The sequence below is a fragment of the Larus michahellis genome, chromosome W (assembly GCF_964199755.1).
Source record: "Larus michahellis chromosome W, bLarMic1.1, whole genome shotgun sequence".
Classification (NCBI taxonomy): Eukaryota; Metazoa; Chordata; class Aves; order Charadriiformes; family Laridae; genus Larus; species Larus michahellis.
This window is the reverse complement of record NC_133929.1, coordinates 10,392,319-10,419,562: the sequence shown is the minus strand read 5'-3', so window position 1 is coordinate 10,419,562 and position 27,244 is coordinate 10,392,319. Positions and strand designations below refer to the sequence as shown.

The window sequence follows — 27,244 nt, the reverse complement described above, 5'->3', positions numbered from 1 at the left end:
TAATCTAAGTCTTACCCAAAGGCGTCCCTATGAGGGGGGAAGAGAGGCTCAGCCCGTCGACTGATCCCAGAAGTCAGTGATGTAATTCTTTGAGATGGTGTCTTCCCTGGGTATCCCCCCTCTCTCGGGCTATTTTTATACTATTTGTTATCTTCAAGGTGGAGTTTGAGTGACTTTAGTCATACATACTTTTATCACGATTGGTGTAAATTTCTCTCGCTTCACAATTAAAGGTATAGTTTACGAGAAATTCAGGGCACAGACTCAAGAAGGAGTGGTCGCACCTTGGAGGCGGGTAGCCTTCGGGATGGAGGTGTGTTTTGGTATTATAATGACATAATAATGAGCAAAGTTCGCACAAAGGACAGCATTTCATCAAAATTTGACAAAATGTTGGCTCTGAGCATCGAGGGGGCAGCTAATTGGCAGCTTATCTGTTTCATGGTATCATCCCATTCCCATATCCGCTATACATCATAAGGTAAAGCCGTGGAATAATTGCATCCCGTCCCGTACCTTATGTAGCTTATCAGGGAACCACAGATGTTGTGTCCTTCATGCCAGCTGCGGCTGTTTTCTACCTCAGAAGCCTCTTGATTTTATACTTTTCCTTAATGTGTGAACAGTGCTGTACTTTTGTATTTTTTTAGCCAATTTAGTATTTATTCCACAATGCTCTGGAAGGATCTCTGTAATTAGCTGTGTATTCTGAACAAGTAACTCATATGCAGCACTGCAGTTTAACTTTTCATTTACTTAGTCACAAAAGCTTAAAGAACATACTTGATGTTGTTTTCTGCAAAAACGTAGGTACAGTTTCTCATATTTTATTTTTTTTCAAATTTCAGCTTGCAAATGAATGGCTAGTGGTGCATGGAGTTAGGTTATTCACACTGTTTTCTTTCAGTGCTGAAATGGCGTTAAAAGATATCGTTCTGCTAGATAATTCTTTTCATTTAAATAATTGCTTGGACTGGCATAAGAACGTGATACCGTTGTAAGCAGGGGAAAGCAGTGGTCTGTTGGAGTCTGAATAAGAGGAAATGTGTCAGTAATAAACTAAAGTGACTTCTAACAGCAAGTTGCTATGAAAAACTTAGTATTTTTGAACTAAGAATCTGTCACGTCCACAGCTGCTGAGAAAAAGAGCTGGTATATTGGAAGCAAAAGGAAGACCAGAGAAGTTGTGGGCCCACTGTTGAATGAGACAGGAGCCATGGTGACGGAGGATGGGGGGAAGGCAGAGTTACTGAAGGCCTTCTTTGCTTCGGTCTTTACTGCTCGGCCCAGCCCTCAGGAGTCCCAGGCTTTGGGGGAAGTAACGGGGAAAGAAGAAGACTGCCCCTGGGTTGAGGAGGATCGAGTGAGGGATCAGTTAGGTCAATTAGATATTCACAAGTCCATGGGTCCTGATGGGATGCACCCGAGAGTGCTGAGGGAGCTGGCAGAAGTCATTGCTGGGCCGCTCTCCATCATCTTTGAAAGGTCCTGGAGAACAGGCGAGGTGCCTGAGGACTGGAGGAAAGTCACTCCAGTCTTCAAAAAGGGCAAGAAGGAGGCGCTGGGGAACTTCAGGCCGGTCAGCCTCACCTCCGTTCCTGGAAAGATGATGGAACAGCTCATTCTGGGCGTCATCTCAAGGCATGTGGAGGAAAAGAAAGCTATCAGAAGTTCTCAACATGGATTCACCAAGGGGAAATCATGTCTGACTAATCTGATAGCCTTCTATGATGGCATGACTGGATGGATAGATGAGGGGAGGGCAGTGGATGTGGTCTACCTTGACTTAAGCAAGGCGTTTGCTATGGTCTCCCACAGCATCCTCATAGGGAAGCTTAGGAAGAGTGGGCTAGATGAATGGACAGTGGGGTGGATAGATAACTGGTTGAAAGACAGAGCTCAGAGGGTTGTGATTAGGGGCACAGAGTCTAGTTGGAGGTCAGTGACGAGTGGTGTTCCCCAGGGGTCAGTACTGGGTCCAGTCCTGTTCCATATATTCATCAATGACCTGGATGAAGGGATAGAGTGCACCCTCAGCAAGTTTGCTGATGGTACAAAGCTGGGAGGGGTGGCTGACACACCAGAAGGCTGTGCTGCCATCCAGAGAGACCTGGACAGGTTGGAGATTTGGGCAAAGAGGAACCTTATGAAATTCAATAAGGGCAAGTGTAGGGTGCTGCACCTGGGGAGGAATCACCCCATGCACCAGTACAGGTTGGGGGCTGACCTGCTGGAGAGCAGCTCTGTGGAAAGAGACCTGGGAGTCCTGGTGGACACCAGGATGACCATGAGGCAGCAAGGTGCCCTCATGGCCAAGAAGGCCAATGGCAGCCTGGGGTTCATCAAGAAGAGTGTGGCCAGCAGGTCGAGGGAGGTCATCCTCCCCCTCTACTCTGCCCTGGTGAGGCTGCATCTGGAGTACTGTGTCCAGTTCTGGGCTATCCAGTTCAAGAAGGACAGGGAACTGCTGGAGAGGGTGCAGCAAAGGGCTACCAAGATGATTAGGGGACTGGAACACCTCTCTCATGAAGAAAGGCTGAGGGATTTGGGTCTCTTCAGTCTGGAAAAAAGGCGGCTGAGGGGGGACCTTATCAACGCTTATAAATACTTAAAGGGTGGGTGTCAGGAGGATGGGGCCAGGCTCTTTTCAGTGGTGCCTGGGGACAGGACAAGGGGTAATGGGCACACAAACTTGAGCATAGGCAGTTCCACCTAAACATGAGGAGGAACTTCTTTACTTTGAGGGTGGCAGAGCACTGGAACAGGCTGCCCAGAGAGGTTGTGGAGTCTCCATCTCTGGAGACATTCAAAACCCACCTGGACAACCTGCTCTAGGTGACCCTGCTCTGGCAGGGGGGTTGGACTAGATGATCTACAGAGGTCCCTTCCAACCCTATGATTCTATGATATAAGCCAGGCATTCTTTATCATTAATCAGTTCAATAACACCTAAAATGATAACATACCCTAACCTTAATTGTATCATGGTGTTTATTAAGTATTTCAGGCGTTATTGCTTGTTTGGGTGATACTCATTTCCTTCTGACATTGCAGGATATACAATTATGAAGAAGAACATTTACTGAGAGCAAATCAAAGAAAAATATTATGAAGTATGCATGAGTGGCCAGTTATTGATTGATAAAGGGCATGCATGCCATCTTCGATATAACTCTTTGTGCAGAAGCATATATTACTTAATAGTATATATTCCATGATAGTTTTTCTTTAGGAAGCTACTAACACCTCTGAACTTAATTTAATTTTTTGCTTTTTAATAATTTTTTTATCTTCAAAAATATCTTCTCAGAGCAAACAGTGCTATGAAAGAAACATTCAGTACCCTCTCCTGTGTCTAGTTGGAACCTGAGTTCAATGTGTGATGAGACCAAACAGCAGGTAGTTTTTCATCAGATTTGTTTTTTTTTCTAAAGGGATGGCTTGCTTGCCCTCCCTTCCCTCCTTCCTGCCAGCTCTGGCAGAAAACTTCACTTATTTTCTGGTTTTGTTTTCTGCTGGCTTAATGAAGTGAATCTACCCAAGAAAGGATGAGCCAGTTCTGGTGCAAAGGAGGGAATATGACCGCACGGTCACGATTAGGTGGTAAAAGAATAGGGGGTAAAACCCGTCCCTGATAGTGGCAGTGAGCTGTTAGACCAGATGGGCTGCCTCTGCTAATCTGAACTTCAAAATCCTTCTGGATTTCTTCACTAAAGTGCTGTTTTCATAGTGTACAAATTATGTGTCTTTACAAATAACTCCACAATTTGAAAATATTTCCCAGGTAAAGGTACAGTTAGATATTTAATGGCTTCTACATATTGGTATGTTCTAGGTATGGCTGGAAAATACAATAATTTCCGTTGGAAAAAATCTAGCACAGAAATTTTTACAGAACCGCCTTTTAAAATCATCAGTGCGATATCTGCATCAGAAAAAGGAGAATGACACTTCTGAGCAATGTCTAATTAAGTATCCATCTGTGTCTGTAAGCATCACAGACTACTTTCTTACTTATTAAATTAGAACAACATAGGACTGAAAAATAAACTTTCTCTAGCATCACCTTGAGATTACCTTTTCTAGTACTGTTACTAGAAAAGTGAGGGTCAAGAAAGGAATGGGAGTTTTTCACGATAGTCTCTTTCTCTCTCTGATCTATACATTTCTCAAGTAGAACTAAATCAGTACGTTATTTTTTTTCTTTTTTTTTGAGACAAGGCTTTCCTTGGCATAGATATTTTCCCCTGGACTTTTTCTGTTCTTCCCTGCAGCAAAGTCTGTTTGAGCCATAACAGATGGTTGGGGTTTTTTTCCACCAAGATAAATGTTGTGGTTTTGGCTGGATTGGCCAATCAGAACAACAGATGCCCCCCACCAAGAGAGGTGAGGAAGAGATAAGGAGACTTATGAGTTTAGAAAAAAGAACTAAACTGCAGGTGGGACCCCTCTATGCTTCTCCGCTTCCGACCCTCCAACAGGGCAAAACAGCGAAGTGAGCTGACCTTGGTTGTTATAGCAAGAAGTCTAAGCAAGAGCCTTTGTGCATACCATTCCTTGGTATAATCAGGTCTTATCACTCTGAGAGTGAACAGTGTCTGAACAATATGCTGTTAATTTCAGACTTTGGTCAGTTAGAAGAGGCCCAGCTAAAAAGTAAAATTACAAATCAGAAAGTTGGTTCTGTTTTATCTCAAACCAGAACAATAAATATGAAGTTCTTTTTTATAGACGTACTAATAGTCAAATTGTTGACTTTTTAAATAGCCAGTTCAAGGGACCTGGAGAGTACAAACCTCATCAGAGCAAATATTTTTTCCATGCACACAGAAACGCAATTCAGTGTCAACCAGCTATACTTTTGTGAAGTTACCAGTCCGTGTGTTGTTACCTTATTACTGAAAATAAAATTCATTGATCCCTGTGTGAGGGATCAAACTAGCGTGGTTTGAGTAGTTAAAGTAAGATCCTACTTAAGAAAATTTTTTTATTATTAAGTCATTGAATTAGACTGTTAGGAAGGTAGCAACATGTAGATGAAACATAATTTTTTTTTTTTTTTTTTTTTCTGGCTGATAGGCCAGAGAGGCGGAAAGACAAGTACAGGTGTTTTTAGAGTCTCTTTGTGAGCTGTGAGATAGATGATGTTCCCAAGTTGGACATTTGTGAAAAAAGTCTCTAGTTCATTTTGGCTGCCCTTTATCTTTGTGTCGAGCTCTGTTATTTGTGCTCCCTAGGCTAAAAGAATAAATAGTGCAGAAGCTGTTCTGCAGTTGTTAGTATGAATATTTAAATACATTTCTTTTGGCCAGGCTAATATTCTTCTGGTATGTGTTTGAGCGACCAAATTTTTCCTTGCGTATACATTTCAAAACTCTTAGAAAAGTGGGAGTGCATGGCCATATGGGAGTACATGGCCAGAGCAAAGCTGGGAGTTGGACTAGCAGGCATAATACATATCTCACTGTGTATAACTCTTGGCCAGTCATTTAATCATCAAATCTGTGTTTTACTTACCTGTATAATAGGAGAATTATTTGATAATGTAGATTTGCAGATGAAATATGTAGAAGTACTGATTTTTATTACAATGTTGGGATGCATTTATGTCTCAATGTGTGTATTCATCACTTGGGTTTGATGCTGTGCTGCGGCCTTGGAAATAAACTGGTTCTTTCGCAGTAGTTATTGCCTACGTTAAATTAGCATCTCCAGAAATTCTTCTTTTAAGTTGCTTTCAAGAGAGTTTTATTCAGTGCAAGTATTGGCAAACATTTTTCTTTATGTGTATGTTCCTATATTTTACAATATGGTGGGGTGTTTTTGTAAGTAAAATGCTGGTTTTACTGGTTTCTTTTTCCCTTTTCATATTTAGCAGACCTGGAGTTATCTCCATCTTTCTTGTGTTGTCTGATATTAACTAGCTTTCTTTCCTTAATTGGTGTCTCTCTCCTATAAATATCTTCATAATTCCCTTGCACCATACAGCATTTAATTCATTAGCCTGAAGGAAGCATGAACTCTATTTTAGTATTCTTTAAAAATTATGTTTCAAAGTGGGTTAGGGCAGATAGGACAACATTGAGCTTTTCACAGCACCTTTTAGAAGCAGGGAAGTAGCCTTATTCTGTTCCGCAGATGGAGGGGGGGAAGCAGTATACAATTACATATATAGAATTGCAGGCAGCTCGGGATGGATCAGGGAACTGAAGAAGGATTGTCAGGGTACAGAAAAATCTCTGAACCATCCGTGCTTTCTCAGGCTGCTCAAGTACTAATTGCCCTTGTCTGCAGAAATGTGTTTTTAAAAAACAGTAGATCAAATCTTTTCTTGTCTACACTTTTTTGAAGTGCCATAAATTTATCGTTTACTATACTTCTAAACCCATGAATGATTTGTTCCATATCACTTATCTGTAAGTGAATGTGGTAAATGAAAGATCTTTATGTTGAATTCCAAGTGAAAATTTAGGTGGATGGCAGAGTGTGAATAATGAAGATAATATGGTAAATATTGATCTCTCGAACAAAGTTTCCCTGAAGGTGCTTCAGGTGCTTTTGGGTTGATAGCATGTAAGTTATCAACCAAATAAATAGCTTGGTTTTTTGTGTTTGCACTGAAGCAATGCCATTTATTAAATTATAACTTGAAGTAAAACGTAGGTTACTGCTTGTGGGTGGATACTGTTTCTTGCTTGTAGCCCATACTACTTGGTGCTGTTTTCCTGGCAGATTTGAGAGAAACTAGGTCAGCCTGTAGGTTCCCATACAACCAGGGCTTATATGGGAGACATTCAAGGAGCACTTGAATGATATATTAGATACTCCTAAAAAGTCTTTACGTGACTCACCAGCATGGTGGTTCTCTGCTGAGAACAAATCTGTGTTACACATAGCTAATGCTTCTAAAGATCTTGCCTGTAGATGTCATAAACCCCATGTCCTTGACGACTTAGTATCACTTCATGACGCTTCTTGTAAATACATATTTGTTATGTGAGATCTACTGGCTGAGTGGTTTCACTGGAAGAGGTGTTTGTAGTTGTGCTCTGTAATGTTCAGCAGCCGCTCGGTTTCTGCTCAAAGTGACTGGATTTCTCCTACGTCATGTTGGTACTGTAAGTTTGCAAATTACCATAAAACCATTGTAATTTTATAAGGTTGAGGTTCTGTTCAACTGAAAGTAGATTTCTCATAGATATGGAAACTGAACTATTTTCTGGTCTGTCCAGGTAGATGACTACCAAATCTGTGAATTTTCAGGCTGGCATGGTATATAAGGGTTAAAATTCCCCATTAAAATATGTTTAAAGTTCTAGGTAAAGAAGTTTAGCATATGTTTGTTATAATATATTGATTTAAATTTTATAAAGTAAGAGTTTAGAAATATTTTTATTATTCTCGTAAGGTGAATCACATTTAATGTGACTTCAATACCATCTTTCATGGGTGTGTAAAAGGAAGAATAGTTTGGTGTAACAGGATGAGTTCACTAGGAAAAAGTAAATAAAGAAAACTAATACGATACTGAAACACTGTCTGTAATTGAAAGCAATGAGTTGTTTAGGTAATACTGTGAAGAGCAGGATTGAGTTATTTAGGTAAATTATTCTTACTGTTCTGTTCTTGTGCAGGCTGCTGTATTGCTGAAGTCGATATCTAGTCCACCCAGTCTTCCAGACCACGTTCTCCATGCTTTGAGACCGGGAAGACCTTGGTGTTTTGAAATGAAGATGGAGGCAGTGGGAAAAGCAGAAGAACTTGTTGATTCAGAAGTTCTACCAAAGACTTCTGAAAAGCAAGAGACTGCTCCTGATAAAGACAAACCTATAGAACTTGAGACACAAACTCAGAAAGACAACTTGCCCACTGCAACAGACTCTGTGATGCACTCTGCCATGCCTTGCTTACTGATGGAACTGAGGCGAGACTCCTTGGAGTCTCAGCTAGAATCTACAGAGAGCGATAAGCCAACAGGTGGTCGAGTTTATGAGAGTGACTCTTCTAATCATTGCATGCTTTCCCCTTCTTCCAGTGGGCATTTGGCTGACTCGGATACATTGTCTTCCACAGAAGAGAATGAGCCCTGTCAAGCTGAAGCTGCTGTAGAAGGAGACCCTTCTGCAGTGTCTGGGGCTGCAGTTGGGAGGAAATCCAGGCGATCCAGGTCCGAAAGTGAAACTTCAACAATGGCTGCCAAGAAAAACCGACAGTCTAGTGATAAGCAGAATGGTCGAGTTACCAAGGTAAAAGGTCATCGAAGTCAAAAGCACAAAGAAAGAATTCGGCTGTTAAGACAGAAACGGGAGGCAGCTGCTCGCAAGAAGTACAACCTGCTGCAGGACAGCAGTACCAGTGATAGTGACCTGACATGTGACTCAAGCACGAGTTCAGATGATGATGAAGAGGTTTCAGGGAGCAGCAAGACAATCACTGCAGAGATACCAGGTAGAGGATGTTTTTTAAACTGAACTGTAACACATCTGACATCATTTCTCAGCTGTCATGCTAAATTAGATGAGTGACACTTGAGAAAAACCAGGAGAACTGCAGCTCTGTGTAAATTGGAAGACTGCAGTATATTAACAAGACATGGGCAATTTTTAAAATCTGTTCTGAGGTTTCAGTGCACTTTAGCACACCAACAAAGCATAGAAATGGGAAATTGGAGGAAGGACTATCTCTGAATTCTGAAATTTTCAGATCTTTTCCTTTGTAAGCCTATGTGAACTCCTATCAGTGCTGTCAGATCCCGTTAGATGGTGATAATCTAATAAATACATTCTTAAGATAAGTGGCCAACTTTGCTTTAATATATTATATAATATATTAAATATATATTATATTAAATATATATTATAATATATCGACAGCTGTGTTAAAAATAAGATGGCATATCTCTTACCTGTGTTACAGTAAGGCCCTGTTCACTATTGCACTTATGCTGTACTTTCAGCTCTACATTTCAGTGCATGACCAATCTACTTGGCCTTATTGTAAATTCTTGCAGATTGCAGCTGATCACCTATTTTAGGACACAAATATGAATTTGTTTATGCAGGTACCCAAGGTGTATCCACACCTAAATTTTCAACATTTTAGACAAAGCTGTTACCATTTCCCTGTGTCATAATCTATAATTTCTATACTTTTAATTTTCTGACACATCTGTGTTAAGATTGGAGGCAGCAAATTATAGGGGCCTTCTCATGATTTTATTAGCAAAAGAAAGATTAATTCTTCAAGCTTTTTGTCTGCTGAGTCTTTGTTATTTTATTAGCCCAAGTGCTGCGGACAGGATTTTGTGTGAATTCTTCTTGCAGCATGTTATACCATAGAACCGTCGTCATATAGTAATCAAAAATAAAAATCACATAAAAATAAACTCTTTCACTTGCCAATTTCTACTGGGTTACATGCCTTTTTGCCTCTTGTGCTAGAAGTTTTTTTTGGAGATAAATATCAGCTTACATGGGGCAAGAACACTTAAAAGAAAACTGCAATAGTCTTAAGTTGCTGAACTAATGTTTGCTAGATGAATTATTTAAAATATTTTCAGCAGATTTTACAAATAACTGTGTTTTAACTGGCTTGATTATGGTGAATGATTCTGTCACCATGAGAACTGGCTTTTTTCCCCCACGTATTGCTAGGAAGCAGGTTGCACAAAGGAAGTTAATGTTTACTATTAGAAAGTCTGGGAAAGGCATAGTCTTCCTATAATTATTGTGTAGTAAACTTTTAATAGCGATCTAAAATTATTTTTACCAATTTAGTCAATTAAACTTCTAGCTTTCATAGTTTTGTGCCTTTTTATTTACTATATTTACACTTTGCTGGGTAATTAAAGCCTGATTTAAAGCCTGTTGAAAAACACTATTTCATTGAGGTTTTGGGATGGATTCCTAAAAAACCCCAACACACACGCACGCACACACACACACAATAAATCCCTCAAGTTATATTCTTTTTTTTAAGTCACAAAACTACCTTTTGACCCAGAAAGGCACCACATGGTATTTTCAGATCTGCCTAGATTTCTGACTTCCATTGCAGAGATCTGAAACCACTTTAGGGCACTTTTTCTGTGTCACTAGGCTCTTCTGCATTTGAGCTCTCAGTCTTAACTGTGAAAAGGTCCCATTGTAGTGTACGAAATAATTTGATTGTTTAGTGATGATTTACATCAAGGCCGTATTTTTACCTGCGATGCAAGATGTGGGAGTGCAAAAACCATCCTGAGGAATAATGACGTTTATTCTTATTTCATAGCAAGTATCACCTGCTTGATACTAAATTACATTTAAGGCATTAAAACTTTTGAGCTGTCCTTTTGGAATTAGGCGCAATGCGTACCTGCCACATTGTGGTTTTCCTTTAAATAGAAGTGACTTTGGCTTGTGGGAAACAGTCCCTAAGTACAAGAGAAAAATATTCTCTATAGAGATAAGGACAAGGTTGGCCAAAAATGCATCCTGTGCTACTTATGGGTTAATGAAACATATGGTTTTAACAGATGTGGTGGAGCTGTGAGTCTGAGTAGGTTCAATGGTAGATTCACATGCCATCTGTGATCCCTCTTCTTGAAACTGGCAAAGTGCTTAACTTAATAATTATTTTTTTTCTACTAGAAAGCCATTTTAGTGCACTTAGCGTTACACTGTGAATATCCCCCAAATTTAGGGATTGACCATGTAGTTAGAAAATAATACAGGTTATCAAAAAGCATTACTGTAAATTCAGGCCATGAGTGTCCTCTGCATGCAGTCAAAAGCTAAGAGAAAACTTCAGGTTTAACTTGATACTTGAACATCAAGAAACTACAATGCACCTGTCAAAAGGACATAAGCATGCAAAGACTTTTGCAAAAGTCTGCACACATGGACGCAGGAGAGTTTTACAGGTAGCCTATGTTCCCCTTAGTCTTATTGTATTGGGACTCTTCAGCTGTAATGTTGGTTACTGTCTAAATGTAGCTTATTATTGTGACTGATTTTCAAATATCTACTGTCTGAAAAATAGCTTTGCCAACAGAGATGCTCTAAAATTTTTAGTGACAGTTAATTTAAGGTGGGAATTGTGTACAAAGGCTGTACATACTCTGGCTCTCAACCTTCTATTGATATATGTAGCATTACAGAAGACAGCTCTCTTGTGTGTGGTCTGAAAATTGAAGTGCCACATTTGAGAATACAGTAGTAGCCTTTTGTGTCACGTTACTAAACCTCTTCCATTTTAATAGTGCGCTTATGTTTTTTCAAACCATCCACATGACTGGTTCCAAAATATGTTTGGCTAAATTAGTAGGGATAAGGAAAATGTTCAATGAAATACAAAATAATGCCATGAACATGTGTAGTGCTATTAGCTTCATTTTGTGCATACACCCAAGTTGTGAACTGAGCAGTTGTGCAATAGAGAGTCAGTTCTCTGCTGAACTCAAATGTAATATGGATTAAAATACTGGCAGGCTTGTTTTTCTTCTCAAGAAAGACTGCAGAGTAAAGAGTTGAGATCTTACTGGTGATACTTCAATACAAATACTGTGAGCTCAGTAGGAGCAAAGCACAATATGTTATGTTATTCTGAATATAGAATGGTTTGGGTTGGAAGGGACCTTAAAGATCATCTAGTTCCAACCCCCCTGCCCTGGGCAGGGACACCTCCCACTAGACCAGGCTGCTCAAAGCCCCATCCAGGCTGGCTTTGAACACCTCCAGGGATGGGGCATCCACAACTTCCCTGGGCAGCCTGTTCCAGTGCCTCACCACCCTCATAGTGAAAAATTTCTTCCTGATATCTAATTGAAATCTACCCTCTTCCAGTTTGAAGCCATTACCCCTTGTCCTGTCACTACACACCCTTGTAAAAAGTCCCTCCCCATCCTTCCTGTAGGCCCCCTTCAGATACTGGAAGGCTGCTATAAGGTCTCCCTGGAGCCTTCTCTTCTCCAGGCTGAACAACCCCAACTCTCTCAGCCTGTCCTCATAGCATAGGTGCTCCAGCCCTCTGATCGTTTTTGTGGCCCTCCGCTGGACCCCCTCCAACAGGTCCATGTCCTTCTTATGCTGGGGACTCCAAAGCTGGACGCAGTACTGCAGGTGGGGTCTCATCGGAGTGGAGTGTTAATTTACACCTGAAAATACAGGTTCAATCTAAACTTCATGGGTACTTACTGGGAATCTTTACACTGACCTGAGCAGTCATAATCTTGGGCTTTTTAATTCAGGGGATGCCATGATTTTTTAATTATTGCAAACGAGGAATAATTTCTTATCTTTTAATGATTGAGCCTCTCTGTTGGCATTTGATTTTACCATTCTTAAACACCAGATAGCATTCATGGCACAAGGGATGATCTTTGAGTACTGAAATTGGTTCTGCTAGACCTGCTGCTGTTGAAAGTTTTTTCCTTTGCGTGGTCAAATTTGAAATTATTTTAAATTAACTCTGAATTAAATTGGCATGAGAGCAAGTCTGGGAATCAATGTTTATTTCTTTGTAAACACTTGGGAGAAGGAAAGGGTTTTTAAAAATTCAAATATAATAAAATATTGGCATTTCACCACCATTGTGCTTTCTACAACTCAGAAAATATGAATTGAAATAGGAATGACTTGTATTTTAGGCTTTCAAAAGATCTGTTAAAAAGTTTTAGTATTGATGTTAAAAAAAGGTGTTGCAGCTCATGTTTTTAAAAAAGAAAAGTGTTTTTCATACGTGGAAATCCAAAGAGAAGGGAACAATGTGTGTGAGGGACTCTCAGCCAGGTTACTTCCTCCTAAGAATTGTGCGTAAGCCTTGGATGAAGCATCTTGAAAGGGATGAATTTGGTTGAAGTAACTCAGAATGAGAATTATATAAGAACGGGGAGGGGGAATCCTGAGTGATTTCCAGTAAGATACTCATTTGGAAATGTCGGGTAGCATAACAACATGGAGGAATCCACCATTGCTAATAACAATGAAGATGCAGCCTATCTTAAATTGTTATGCTGTCAGACTTCCTAAGTTAAATGACTTTGGATTTGGTTGTTATTTAGATAGTACTTAATAGATCCCAAAAAGAGACAGCATTGGAGCATTTCTTAGGTGCTGTTTTGCAGGAGGCATTGTCTTGAAAATAAGATACGAGTCTTGGCTTCTGACCTCTTCGATTGCAAATTTCTTTGCCTTTTAATTTGGCGTAACTTCAAAAACTATAGAGCTGTAAGTTCATAGATAGCAAAGGAAATAGTTAGATAATATAATAAATAAGCATTTAATATAATAAAAATGCATTTTTAGGCTTGATTTTCTTTTTAACCCTGAAGACCACCAGGAAAGAAGAGATTGAATAAGGCTTGTTATAAAAACTGTAAGGGAAGCACTTGAAGCATTGATTTGCTGCTACTGTGAATTGTAGATCTACTATGAATGATGCCTTTTAAAAATAGCATCGCAGGGTAATATATATTTCAATATGTAGTCTCTTCAGTTTACAGAACAGTTTTGTCAACTTTGACCATGCTAGTTCATTCTTAACTTTAAAAGCCTAGCTAGATTGTCTCTCGCATATCGACATCAATAGTTTTTATTTAAATTGCAATTAAAACTTACTCAACATTACTTAAAGGTGTCTGACCATAAGCCTGTGGAAATCAGAAAGACTGCCATTTAGTTACTTGATCTTAGGATAAGATCCCTGACTAAAGACAAATAAACATAATTATATTGGATGTTCAACACTAGGAGTATATGAACAGAAGGAATATTTTTTTCAGGGAGGAAAAAGACATTGAATATACAAAAGGAACCACGTTTTAGGAAAAAGGTACCATTTTACTTAATTACTTTTAGTTAAAATGCAGTTGGAGGGCTGTAAATCAGTTGCTGTAAAGTAATTTATTTTTGAGCAGAGGACCCGAATGCTGAATTTCTAGCCTGTCTGATAGGTAAACAGATGGGAGAGAAGACTTAAAAAGTAGGGGTTATAATAGAAGGGTTTTGGCCCCTGATGGGTAGCATTGCTACTGCTCAGAAATAAGAGAATAATCCTAGGCTCCGTTTAGCTGTTACTGAAGGACTTATGTATACCTCATTTAAATAGCTCCTAAATTCCAAAAGAATGTATTGTTTAAGTAATACTGTAACTTCATGTGCACAGTGAAATCCCAGTAAAGATTTAGTGCCTTATGTTTTTTATTATTAAAAATTTCCTTAGGTTGTGCAATGGTTTCTCTCACTCTTAGGATATTTTATATTATTCTTAAACTAGAGGATCCCACAAGTTTCACGTTTATATATTAAATCGTCAGGTTCTGTAGCTGCTTTGTGTAGTTTAATGTGATGCTTGTCTCGTTTTGGAATTACCTTGGGTCATGTTTGTGTGTTTGGAGAGCATGCACACATTGTTTATTATTCCTCAAACAGGTACAGAGCCTCATTTTCTTGGGGTTTTATTGCTTCCTAGAGGATTCCTGAGCAAACTCTAAACTTAAAAATATAGACACTACTGCCTTTTCTTATTGATAGAGTAAGATAATGAGGATGGTCTTCTCTTCTTGCTGCTAAAGTTCTTCCTGATAATCCCAAAGCCAGTCATTTTAACCATCTTTTTGATGGATAGAAGGGAGGAGAAAAATTTCCTTCCAACTATGCCCTGTCTGGTTTTTGCCTTGTCTAGAATTAACATTAGAAATGTTGCCCAGCCGGTGGCTTGTGTGATGGTAGTTGGTGTGAGGTTGATCAACTCCTACATCTCTTGGGGATTACCCCTGTGATGTAGCTGTGTCCATCAGACCTAACGGAGGGTGCTTCCACCTCGTATATTAGCACAGTATTCACATATCATTTTGTGTTTGTGTCATGTATTCTCTTCTTTGGTGGTTAGTGTGTTTTCCAAAATTAGACCAAGAGCTTTAGGCTTGGCTCCTTTAGATGCTGCAATCACTATATCAGCCTTTATCTCTGTTATCTTGTGTACAATTTTGTCTGTGTTTAACAGCCATTATAAAAGGGTTCAAGTATGTAAGTAAAATACACGTAATTATTCAGGTTTATTAATTAAACAGTAATATTTTGGATCACAGCTTAACAGAACTAAACATGTTATTGTATAATGTTTTTGACACCTTCAGTTGAATTTAAAACGGGAATTGCAAGGGAATTGGACTAATTTGGTTTATTTATTAAACAAAAAGACCTTTGTGACAGAATTGTCTGAGAATTCTAGAATAAAAATTATTTCGAAGCCAAAATTCCTATTATAACCTCAGTTAGTGTAAAATGTTATTTTTGACAATAATACTGTTGGTTAATATTTGCTAATTCCTCACCGGTTGTCATATCCAAGGGACACAATGAGAAAAGTCTGTTTTCCTGAGTTAACATGCCTTAAACAATATTATGTTCTTACTTAATGATGTCTTATCAAATGGCCTCAATGTCTTTAAAGCTGGCTTCAGTCGTGCTGGGGGATCTGGAGGAGCGACCAGGGAAATTCCAGGATTGCTTGACAGGGGCACCGTGTGGGATAGGAACTGCATAGGCAGTGTCCTGGAAGAGGCCATGAACTGCTTTGCCGAGATGCAGAGGCAGACAGAGGAGAAATTTCGCATGTGGATAGAAAAGCTAACCCATCTTGACACGGATGAAGAAAGCAAGCAACAACTGGAGCCCAGGGAACCTAAAATTCAACTAGTTGGCCAAAGAATCCCCCCTACCACCCAGTCAGGGGCTTTCATACAGATGCCTGATAGCCAAGTACTTCCACAGCAGTCATTTAATTCTTACGTGGGCTATCAAAATGTCAATGCTATGCTAGAATTTCCAGCGACTTTTAATAACAATTTTCCACCTATCTTTCCAGAGAATGGGAATGTTGCAGAGCCTGATCTGAATAAGTCATAAACTTCAAAAAAAATCCTATCTTTGCAATCTTGATGTTACTTTGGATTATGCTAAAAACAAGGTTTGCTTTTCTCTTCCTATATGTTTGTTTTGTTTTTTCTCTTTTGGGTTTTATTACCATGATATATTTTTTTAATTTATAGAGAATATATATGTAGTTTAAAAAAATCCCACAGTGTACCCATGTGCCAGCACACACATACAAACACCTTTAAAGGTGTGCAGGGGAACCACCCTAAGCTTTCATTACTAAACTTGGGAAAATATAACTTAGAATCCTTGTTTAGATACCCTGAAATCGGTAGAGCTATGTTTGTTACAATAGGAGCATTCAGAATATTCATCCAAATGCTCTTTTTGCATGTTAAAACATTTATATAAGGAAATAAGTTTTATATTTAAAGATGTAAAGTACCCTAGAGATTCAGACTAGATACAGACCCATAATATTTCCTTAACTATCTGTTTACTTCCAAATTTTAGCAGCTTGAACATGTCACACATTAGGTTTTTTCTTCTTCCTTTTTAGGCAGAAGTAATAAATAAGCTTACCCTAAAGATTTAACTATGTATAACAAATGTGCACAACTGATTATTTTTTTTGTCTTCCATTTAGTAGTTCATTTTCTGTTCAGAGTTTTTATTAATGTCACTGCTGTGTTGCACATGGCATATTTATGGAAGCAGCTGTCTTACATTGTGTGCGCAAATACACACATGTATACATATATGTGTGTGTGTGTGTTCGGTTTGGGTGGAAGTAATCTCCTCTAATTTTAGATGTCTAGTTTGCTGTTCTGTGGATCTTTCTGAGTCAATGGGAAGAGATAAGCCCCTACAGAGGATACCTCCTGGCAGTGTCTTTCTCTTTTATTAGTTGTCTAAACCTCCCTTATAAACAGTTTAGAATAGATAGCTTTTGGCTAAAGTTAGGTGAGGTGAATCACACCCAACTGTGTGTGCATGCATGACCTGTACGTACAAAGCGCTGCTGCTTCCTTCTGTATATATGACCAAACAGCATCCTTCATGCTGGAATAAAAATAGTTGTGTCAGTCCAAAGATAAGCAGCCGTCAGTAGAAGGATTGAGCCTTGGCACAGGAATTTAAAGGAAGGTTTGACGGTCAGATTAATAAACACTGTGGTGGTCTGAAGGTATGAGTTGCTGGTCTGGGTCAGCCAGCAAGAGCTTCTGAACCACATTTGAATGCCACTCCAGTCCTTATTTACTTGTGATGGGGAATGCCAGAATGTTAGTTTCATTTAAATAATACAATAACTTGCTATTGTGTGGATTTTTTTTTTATACTGATAGTTATCCTGAATAGGCAGGCTTGAAACTGTGATGTAGGATTAGTAGGATTAATTTAAACTATATATTAGAAATCTCTATTTAATTCTTACTATTATTACACGCAGGGATTTTTTGGTCACCTCTTCGTTAAGGCCTTTCTTCAAGTGAAGTTAACTTCTCTGTAGCTACCAAAAATGTATATTTATCATCAGTTAGAACTTGCTAAAAGTTTCTAATTCAAATTAAAATTCTAATAATGGAAATGGAAAGTCTTTGTATAGGCATAGTTTAAGTAAAGAGAACACTACAGGTCTCTCTTAGCTCTGTTATTTTGCAGTTTAAACCACAGTCACTTTTTTTCCTAATTATTTTAGTGTAATTCCTCTTCTTCCTGTTGGAAATAATCACTATCTTCTGTAGGTCTGATTTTATTTTTTTTGTATTCCCTGAAGTCAGTGGGATCTCTTCCATCAATTTATATGGAGGTGTGGATCAAACTTGTAACAGTAACTCAAGAAATGCTTTTTGTTATCAATATAATACTACCACTGGTGTTTTAACATTATTCTTGGCCCAGACTTACTTTTTTTAAGTATGTGATGCCTTCATTTAAAAAAAAGAAAAGGGGGGTTAGAGAGCTGTGTTGTTTACAGAGTAACTGTTTGAAATACTATGCAGGAGATAATTTTTAACTACTGGAATAAATTCTTTACAGATCACCTTCATGCGTAATTTTGATACAAAGATTTTGATATGAATGAGTAAGAAAACTCCCTCGTCTGACATTGTGTGCATTTTTAACCTAACTACAGGTAAAAGTTAAATGAGTTATTTTATGTTTGGTTGCAATTTAATAAACTTGTCCTCATCTGTTTAAAACTTAAGATCCTTCAGGGAAGATTATTTGCTGATATAAAAAAAAAACCCACAAATCCTTCTGGTGCTCATAGATTTGAGAGATACACACACACCCCCCTTTATGACGAGCAGCATATTTTAAAGCATGACAAGTCTTCCCATGCATGCAGAAGCAGCTTTTTGCAGCGACTGGTTTCTTTTAATGTGTAAGAGTCACTTAACTCAGTATGTCTGTAAGCATGCCCTTAACCTTTTTTATAAAATAGCATATATATGGAGCAATTAGGTATTTAAAAAAAAAAATTGTGTAAGGAGATCAGTTGAATTTATTTATCTCTCAGACTGAAACAGACTTTTGTGTACTGATCTTATAAATGGATGAAAAATTTGTTAGGGATCTAGCCAGTGAAATTTCTGCCAGCTTTCAATGTCTAGATTAGGTAGTCTATTTAAAAATTTAAATTATTCACTATATTAATAGATAAAAAAATGGTTACTATAGGCAAAAATGAAAAACTGTCAAACATGTTTATTCATTTATGTTAATTGGGTTTTTTTAGTGCAAGTAGCTGTGAACGTGAAAGAACAGAGGATTATAGCAGTTGAGCATAGAGACATTAAAGCTGTACTCTTTCTAGGATAAAATTATTCCAAGGCACCCAGAAGACTGAGGGAATAGTTCATATTAGATATAATTTTAACTTAATTTCCCCACCAAAGCTATCTAGTGTTAAGAACACCTGCGTGTGCGAGACCAATGGTTGTAAATGGGAAATATTATTTTGTTGGGTTGCTCTTTTCATTTGCCTCAAAACTGGAGCCAGATATTAAGCTGTCATAATTCATTTCAAAGGAGCTGATTTGATTTACATGGTTGAATATCTGGCCCATTATCTTGTTTCTCCTTCTCTGACCTGAAAGGGGAACCCCGCTTTCCTGTTATTCAGATGTAGTATAACCTGCCTGATAAAGGATTTGGCAGGCTGGGCAATTAAACCAGGAGCATCTCTCTTCTTGCTTTGTATTGCGAATTTGAAAGATGCTTTCAGGGAGTTAAAATTTCTTCAGCTGAAATTTTAACATAAATTTTAATCTCACCCATTCCATATTTTATTAAAGCAATCTGGCCTTATTTAAGACTAATTTTAAGGTTATCGGAAGGAAACTCTTCTACTTTCTAACCCAGAGATACATTTTGAATGTATGTTTATGCCACATCTCAACAAATTACTTCAAAACCACCAAATTCAACAAGTAGAGAAATCAGTAGGAGTTTTGCACTGATGTGGAGAATCACAGACAATAATTTAGACTTCTTACCCTAGGTTTTATACTTCAGACTCGAGTAAAGAAACACTTTAGTTTCTTTAAAGAATTTTACTTATTTTATGGTTTGAAAGAGTTAAATGCATCAAGTCAGATCAGCTGATGTAAACTCGTGTAATTCCAGGGAAGATGGTGCTGATTTAAACCCAGCTGGCTTATTCAAGTTTCTATATTGCCATTTTTAATATCAAATTATATGTTTTCAATGTGGCAGCTGTTTGGGTAATTGAACACCTGTGGGACTGCAAAGTTGGGATTTAGTAGCAGGTGAAACACAGCTATTTGTTAGCATTTTTTTGTGCAAGTGCAAAAGAAATAAGTCTTTATATAAAGGCTCAATTTAAATGTCACTAATGTCAAACTGACAATTCAATAAATGAAAAAATGAAGGATCTGCTCCCAGAATTGGACCCTCTGTAGGAGCCCTTGGAAGTCCAGGGGCTTTATTTAGTGTGCAGTAGTTTTGCAGGCTTTGGCTGCAGGTTCTTCCCCAGGCATTTGTGCTGCTTCCCTCACTTGAGTGGGGTTTGGTAAGGAAGGTCTACAGGAAATTCCACCCTTCACACATCATTTTATCTGAGGGTTTTGGGGTTTTGCTTCACGTGCTTCTAAAAAAAAAAATAAATCATAATTTTTCAGGTTTTATTTAGGAAAAAAAATTAAAAAATAATTTAGAAAATTAATAATCTTAAATATTTACAACATAAACCAAATTCAAGTAAAGGCAGTGAAACTTTATTCAGTGTTTCTCTTGCAAAAAATAACTGAGCAGGGGAGGAAAAAAAAAAGAGCAAAATCTTAAACCTTTCAGATATCACAGAATCACAGAATGGTAGGGGTTGGAAGGGGCCTCTGGAGATCATCTAGTCCAACCAAAGCAGGTTTACCTAGAGCAGGCTGGACAGAAACACATCCAGGCGGTTTTGAATGTCTCCAGAGAAGGAGACTCCACCACCTCTCTGGGCAGCCTGTTCCAGGGCTCTGCCACCCTCAAAGTAAAGAAGTTCCTCCTCACGTTTAGGTGGAACTTCCTATGCTCAAGTTTGTGCCCATTACCTCTTGTCTTGTTGCCAGGCACCACTGAAAAGAGCCTGTCCCCATCCTCTTGATACCTGCCCTTTAGATATTTTATAAGCATTGATAAGATCCCCTCTCAGTCTTCTCTTCTCCAGGCTAAACAGACCCAGGTCTCTCAGCCTTTTCTCATAAGAGAGGGGCTCCAGTCCCTTGATCATCTTTGTAGCCCTCTGCTGGACTCTCTCCAGCAGTTCCCTGTCCTTCTTGAACTGGGGGGCCCAGAACTGGACACAGTACTCGTGTACTGCTATTCAGTGTTATTTTTAATAGTATTAGGACAAAATAATTCAGGCAGAAATATACATCTCTGGGGTTTTTTTAAGTTCTCAGTGTCTTTTAGTGTTTTTGCAGGATTGTTAGGTTATTTTATCTGAGCTGCTAGAGTTAAGACTGGAGGACCAATCTTAACTTCAATGAAATGGGATTATATTTGGGAGTTATTTTATAAATTGAAACATTTATCACTGATTTCTCTTGTTAATAATTTTGTCTCTTCCTGTATCCACATACTGTAAATCTCTTAAAAATAATATTTCAAGGGCATTAAGATATTAAATCCTAGCCCTATTAAAACCAGTAGAAAATTGCTACTAATTTCAATGGGGCTAGCATTTCACCTCGTTAAAATTGAACTTATTCTGCAGTTTTTGGTCAGTGAATCCTTCAGCTGGCTTTAAGGGGAGTCTCTGCCTGATGAGCATGTGTAAATCAGGCCAGTTGAGTAGATGTTTTTAAAATAATCAAGGTCTACACTGTGACCACTGCATTTACATTTGGAAGCATTAGAACAAATCCGCTGTGTAATTTGTACTGTAGAAGCTAAAATATTCAGGCTGATTGATAGAGATGGACAGTACCTTGCAAAACATGAAGCTAGAAACCAGGTCTTTCTCACAAATTTTATTAGTCTCATAGTGTTAGATCAGCAAAATGAAGGCACATGGAAAATAGGCTTATTAAGTTAGGTGCTATTTCAGAATCTCGCAGACTGATCAAGCGGGGCCAGCAAAAGTTTTATATTAAGGCTGTACCAGTCCTTCCATGGGAAGATGCGTTTTTTACTTGCAAAAATGTGATGTTTTCTGGAGGGATGCATATGGGGTGCATGTTTGCCTTTTCCTAATGTAAGTTGTAATTACATAGGGATTTTTTTGTTTGTTTTGTTTTGTTTGGTTTTTTTAACTGTTATAGCTATGTAAGAGTAGGGTGTGATGGTTTCCAAAACCCTCCTGATACGCTTTTGCAAGTAAAACTGGAGAAGAGATCTGGCTAATATATCTGCTTCCATAATTAATGAATCATTAGGTGGCATCAGGGAAAATAAATCCTATTGTGAGATATAGAGTGCATGCCACTTCTTGATATTTTCAATACACAGCCATGTTCCATGTGCCTTTGCTTAATGCACAACAAAAAAGACTTTTTTATAGATTTCTGTATAATTTCATAAAACAAATCCAAGATATTTTCCATCTAGTCATCAAAGAAGCCTGAAAGAATGAATGTTGATCAGCAAGACTTGAATTTTTGAGATCTCTTTTGATGTGATAGATTTAAAATTGATCCAGTCTGAGAACACGTACTCATTTGGTCATGTTGTTTGGATTTTATTATTTTATTATTATGGTAAAAAAACCCACAAAAGCTTTACTGTGTGAAATGAAGGAAAACGTGAGAAAAGTGGATTCATCGATAACTTCTTGTTCACTTTATGATTTTAGAGAGAATGTTGTTATACTACTATTGGTTTTTTATTGTATTTACAATGTATTCTTTGCCTAACCCTGTAAACTTTGAAATGTAACTACTGTGACCCGAAATAAATAAATATAAATAGTAATTAAGTGTTTCATGTTGCTAAACAACACAAAAAAGCACAGATCTCCTGCCCCCCTCCCCCTTTGGGAATTGTTTTAGGGTTCAGCTAGTTTATGCCACATACTTTATGAACGTATTTTATGAAACCACAGCTCTGGACCAGGTTTTAAATAATACCGGGTTTGTATTGTTTATCTAAAACAAAAAGTCTGTCACTTCAGCCTGTAGTTTTGTATATGAAGCCTTTCTGTTTGGATTAAAGTTACTGATGTAAAACTATTTTGGCAAGTCACTTAAGATTAATCCTCTAGTTTTGGCACACAATATATGATTATTTTGATTAGTGTAATGATCATCTGATCTTAAAATTAATATAGGTGTTAAAGTCCATTCTAAGTTTTGCTTAATCTTGAAGTAAATGGAGTTCTCTCTTAAATTTAAGTGTCAAATGTAAATGAGGGCAATCCTTAGATCTTTTATTATTTTAAAATGTCTCAGTATTTTCTTCTGTTATAAAAATAAATGCAATTTAGCTTAGAGTACTGAGATGAAGACAAAGCAGTGCCTGTATTCACAGTGAAGGTGCATCAGTGAGGCTGGAAGAAGCCTTGTCTCCTTGGGCTTGCACGTACCTGGGTGCCTCTGTGTGTTGCCTTTTTAGCTTTTGCATGTTTCACAAAAGCATTTCTACACGCTATTTTTAAACAACTCAATAATTTACCAGTTAAAAATAGCTCAGTAATTTGAGGGGAGGGTTGTTTTCAGCAAAGCTGAGCTTCTCTGCTTGTCAGCCTTGAGCAAATCTCTGCTTGCCTCAGTTTCCCCTATAGGCATAAGGAGGTTAATAACCACCTCAGAGCTCTTTGAGATCAACTAATGGAAAGCTTTTTGTAAGACTAAAGTTCTGTAATTATTATTGCTATTATTATTGTACCTGTTCTGTATGTTTCAAAGCTTAGGATGATGTTCACACCTAAATATGGCTCCATGTCTCCTCATTGCAAAGACACCGATGACTCCAGAGGGCAATTCAGCCCACCGAAATTAGGCTTTTAATTTTGAAATTATTTTAATCAGGATAGTCCTCTGGAGATTTCGGACACCCTGGTGTCAGGGGCCTTTCATTTCCAAATCTGATTCTGAAAGGCAAGTCTGAGAAAAGCAAAAAATAAATCTCTGCTGTAATTGCTTTGTAAATAGGCAGCTTGTTTTTTCCAGATTGTTAAATTGGTGGCTATTACACTGACAAATATAATTACAGTATGTAAATTATATTGAAAATATTTTTGTCTGTTTGATGTATACTAAATTTAAGCTAAGTTATAAGGTGTGCTGTTTGGAAGTGTGGAAGATACAAGAGTGGAGCTACAGATAACAAGTTTATGCTTGTATTTCCTACTGATGAAGACTTTCATACAAGTTATTTCTATGGGTAGGTGTTGAGAATATCACTCTGCATGTATATATATTTATTATACGTTTTTGCATGATTATACATGTAGGAGTGGTACAATTTTGACTTGAGACTATTGGTACCTTTTGTCCAAATATAATTTTACTTGTGTAGACACGTCTATCTAAAATCAAATTTCGCTTCTCCTTTTGGAGACCTTAGTAAGAAGCGAGAGAAGCAAAGACCTGAAGGAATAGTACATAGTTCCTGAAATTTTAGATAACATATTGAAAAAATGGTCAAATAGTCAATATTGTACTTGACCCTCGTATCTTCTGCACTCAACTGTTTATTTTTATAGATCACATTATATACATTCACGCTGAACTCTGATGATAAGACTGAAAGAAAACATGCCTCTCATGATTCAGTCCAGTTGTAGCTTCTGCATGTAATTTGATCACCGGCTTTCACAAATAATTAACTGAACATCAGCCAGCTTAATTTTGAACTCTATTCCATTACTTTGTAATTGCCTTTTAAAAAGACAAAGATTTCCTTTCAGTTAATTATCAGGACTTCTTTTCCAGTCATAATCATTAGTATTTCATGTTGCGAACAGTTTGGTCTTTAATACTTTGGCATTTAACTACCCATTTATTTTTGTTGTGTCTGTTTTCAGTTTGTAATGTAACATTGTTTTATGAAATTGTTGTTTTGGAGGCAGGTCTGATCGGAAATATTTTGTGAATTTCTTCATACCTTGTTGCAAAACTGATCTTTAGTATGACTTAAGCAATATGGTCACTCTTTAATGAAGCGTGTTGCTAATCACAAAATAGGCATTTCTTAAAACAGTGGGTTGAATTATGTTTCAGGGACCAAGTTAAAAAAAAAAAAGCACCCTAAAAAACCTCAGTAGATACAGCTTTTCAGAGAACTAAATTTGAAACTTTTAGTTCATTGTGTTCTTTCTGTCTTTAACAGCCACTTAACACTCCTAAAAGAAGCCAATCTTTCCTGAAAAGTGTTTTCATTTTATTCTTTGTGACTTCTAAAGATTTCTTTAGTCATTTTGTAATTCTGAAGGTCCTATCTTCCTAAACACATTATTAGTTTATGATTATTTTATATTATCCCATAGAAATTATACCCTCTCTATATTATACCCATAACAAAAAAGTCCTGCAGACACTCAGCTGCCAGAATTTCCTTGGAGTTAAAGAACTGCAGCTTAGCTTTAGCCCAACCAGTTTTTCTATTTCATACTTGTTTTTGTGGATGAAGTCTTGGCCCAAAGTAAGTTTTGATTCTGCCATTTGGGGAGTAGGAACTCCAACTGCTTTCATCCACTCTGAGTCGATAAGCTATAAGCTGAGATGAGGCATTTGAGTTAAAACGTGCATCCTTTCGGAATTACAGTATTTATCCATTCTTTCTTTGCTTCCACGTTAGTCCTTGTCTTGAATTTGACTTTTTTCTGAGCCTCTTCTGTTTGTAGCATGTTTTCCAATTATAAATGATTTTCATTCCTCACAAAGAAAATAGTCCATCCTAACTAAATAGACAAAAAATAGTTTTTTGTTATTCCTCAAGAATAGATTTCAGAATCACGTAAGCAATTTTCTCTCCCTCTTTCCCCATTCACTTTGGTGGCCAAAGATGCATATGGTAATCATATTGAATTAAAAGCATATTTATCACTGTACATTATAGTTTTGTTTCTTGTTATTCTCGATCTTAAAAAAACAACAGCAAAAAACGTTGCCATTTTGAAAAATTCTCCTGTCCTTGACAGGTAAATGTTATGTAAGGAAAGTTGCCTAACGTTAAATTTATTATTACTGGATCAGTTATATCAGAAAGTTAGTTTTATTTAAGCAATGTAAGCTGTCACTTGAGTTTTTTTAAATTTTCTAGTTAAATATCTTGTCTTGCCAAATTTAATGTCCTGAAACTTATTACTTTTTATTTTAAACTGAAGGTTTTATCCTTTTAACATTGTAAATGTAGAGTTGTCAGATATGGAGATGTTTATGTGTTAACGTAAAAGATAATACACCAGTAACTGATACATTGATAAATGTGGTTTTTTTACATTTGTGTTTTCTGTGTATGCAAAGGTTAAAATATCTCTGTAATCTCAGACAGTGTTCATTAACTCAAGTATAATATTTGTACTTCTGAAGGTGTCTTTCATAGTATGCTGACTTCTAATACGCATTGCTTTTCTCTCCTGCAGATGGAACTTCAGTTGTAGCTCGTTATGATATATCGGACACAAACTCAGACCCAGAAGTGGTAAATGTGGACAGTCTGTTGGCAGCCGCAGTAGTTCAAGAGCGCAGTAATTCTTTAGGAAATCAAGACTCAGGATCTACCTGGAGAACCAGAGGGGTGTTAGATGAACTGAGTGCTGATACAGGTTTGTTTTAAATTCTCTTCCTCTGACATTTGTTCCAGCATCTCCCTTTCTTGCTTTCAGTATTTTTGTAGTTTATACAGCTTTAAAAGCTCCCTGTGTGGATTTTGCAATAAAACAGTACAGGTGCTTATTAAAAAGGTCTGACATTTATTCCAAAATACAACTGCAATGTATTTCTGACACTAATTTTCTTAATTATTTTTTCTCCTCCTTTTCTCTCTAATTACTTCTTGGAACTTAGGTCTGGGGTTTTGGTGTTGATATTTTTTTTTAAATGAGAGTGAGCTAAGCTTGTTACTGAATGGTTGATTATGATGACCCATGCCACCAGCTAGTAAACCAATCATAATCTCATTTTAAGTATTGTAATAATTTGTGTATGTCTGTTTTGTTTGTTTCTTTATTTCTTTAAAATACAAGCATTAATTATTCCCATATTCCATCTGCATTTCTAACGTACCTTAGAAAATTGGACAGAGCAGAAGCAGATAAAGATGAAGGGTGAAAAGGTGCTGGTAAGTGGGTTTAGCATCAAGAGACGGCAAAGAAATTTCCTTCAATAAAGCAAGAGCAGGAATACTGTGGAAGAATGCAGCTCATTAAAAATTGTTCAGCTTCACCAAGTGCTTGCAACTCTTCACTAACAAAAGAGTTAAACAACAGTGTGAAATGCGACTGTGTTTTGGATGCAGAGAGCTAACGGAATATTTCCTATCGACTTCATCCTGTACCCTTGTATGCCAACGTATTGCCTTCCTTTCCACTCATTTTTTTTAATACCCATGTTAAGACTTTTAGCTGCATAAGATAAGGAGCCTTGCCTGCAGTGGTGGAGCACAAGCAGATTTCTGTTTCATGCTGTGTTTTCCAAACGTAAGCCTGCAAAAGGGCACCTACATTGGAAGTGTCCTGGTAGCTCTGAGCTGCTTCTCAATGTTTAGAAGGCTTAAAGATATACAAGTATGTGGCAGATTTTGGAAGAAATGTTCCACTGTTATATAGTGGACAAGTTGACTGTGCAAATCTTTGTTGCATTATTTTCACTGTGGTCTGTGGCTGGATGTTGTTCCAGCTTTTTTGAAGCTAGCTGGTGTTTTCCAAACTCTCAGGATAGCAGCTGACTGATAGTTAGCTATTTGACCCCTAACAAGCCCACTCCTTT

At 37.6% G+C, this 27,244-nt stretch overlaps 1 protein-coding gene across 4 annotated transcripts in view; it reads left to right on the top strand.

Annotated features, from left to right (window-relative positions):
- LOC141735505 (protein ARK2N-like) overlaps nt 1–27,244 on the top strand; it is a 48,883-nt gene that overhangs the window by 11,049 nt on the left and 10,590 nt on the right. For 3 of the 4 annotated variants that reach the window (XM_074568403.1, XM_074568399.1, XM_074568401.1), the window contains exons 2-3: nt 7,635–8,448; nt 25,900–26,082. In XM_074568403.1, coding sequence (XP_074424504.1) covers nt 7,728–8,448; nt 25,900–26,082 — 904 coding nt within the window. In that variant the 5' untranslated portion in view covers nt 7,635–7,727. The remainder of the gene's footprint in view (nt 1–7,634; nt 8,449–25,899; nt 26,083–27,244) is intronic. The other variant, XM_074568400.1, reaches the window with a different exon arrangement.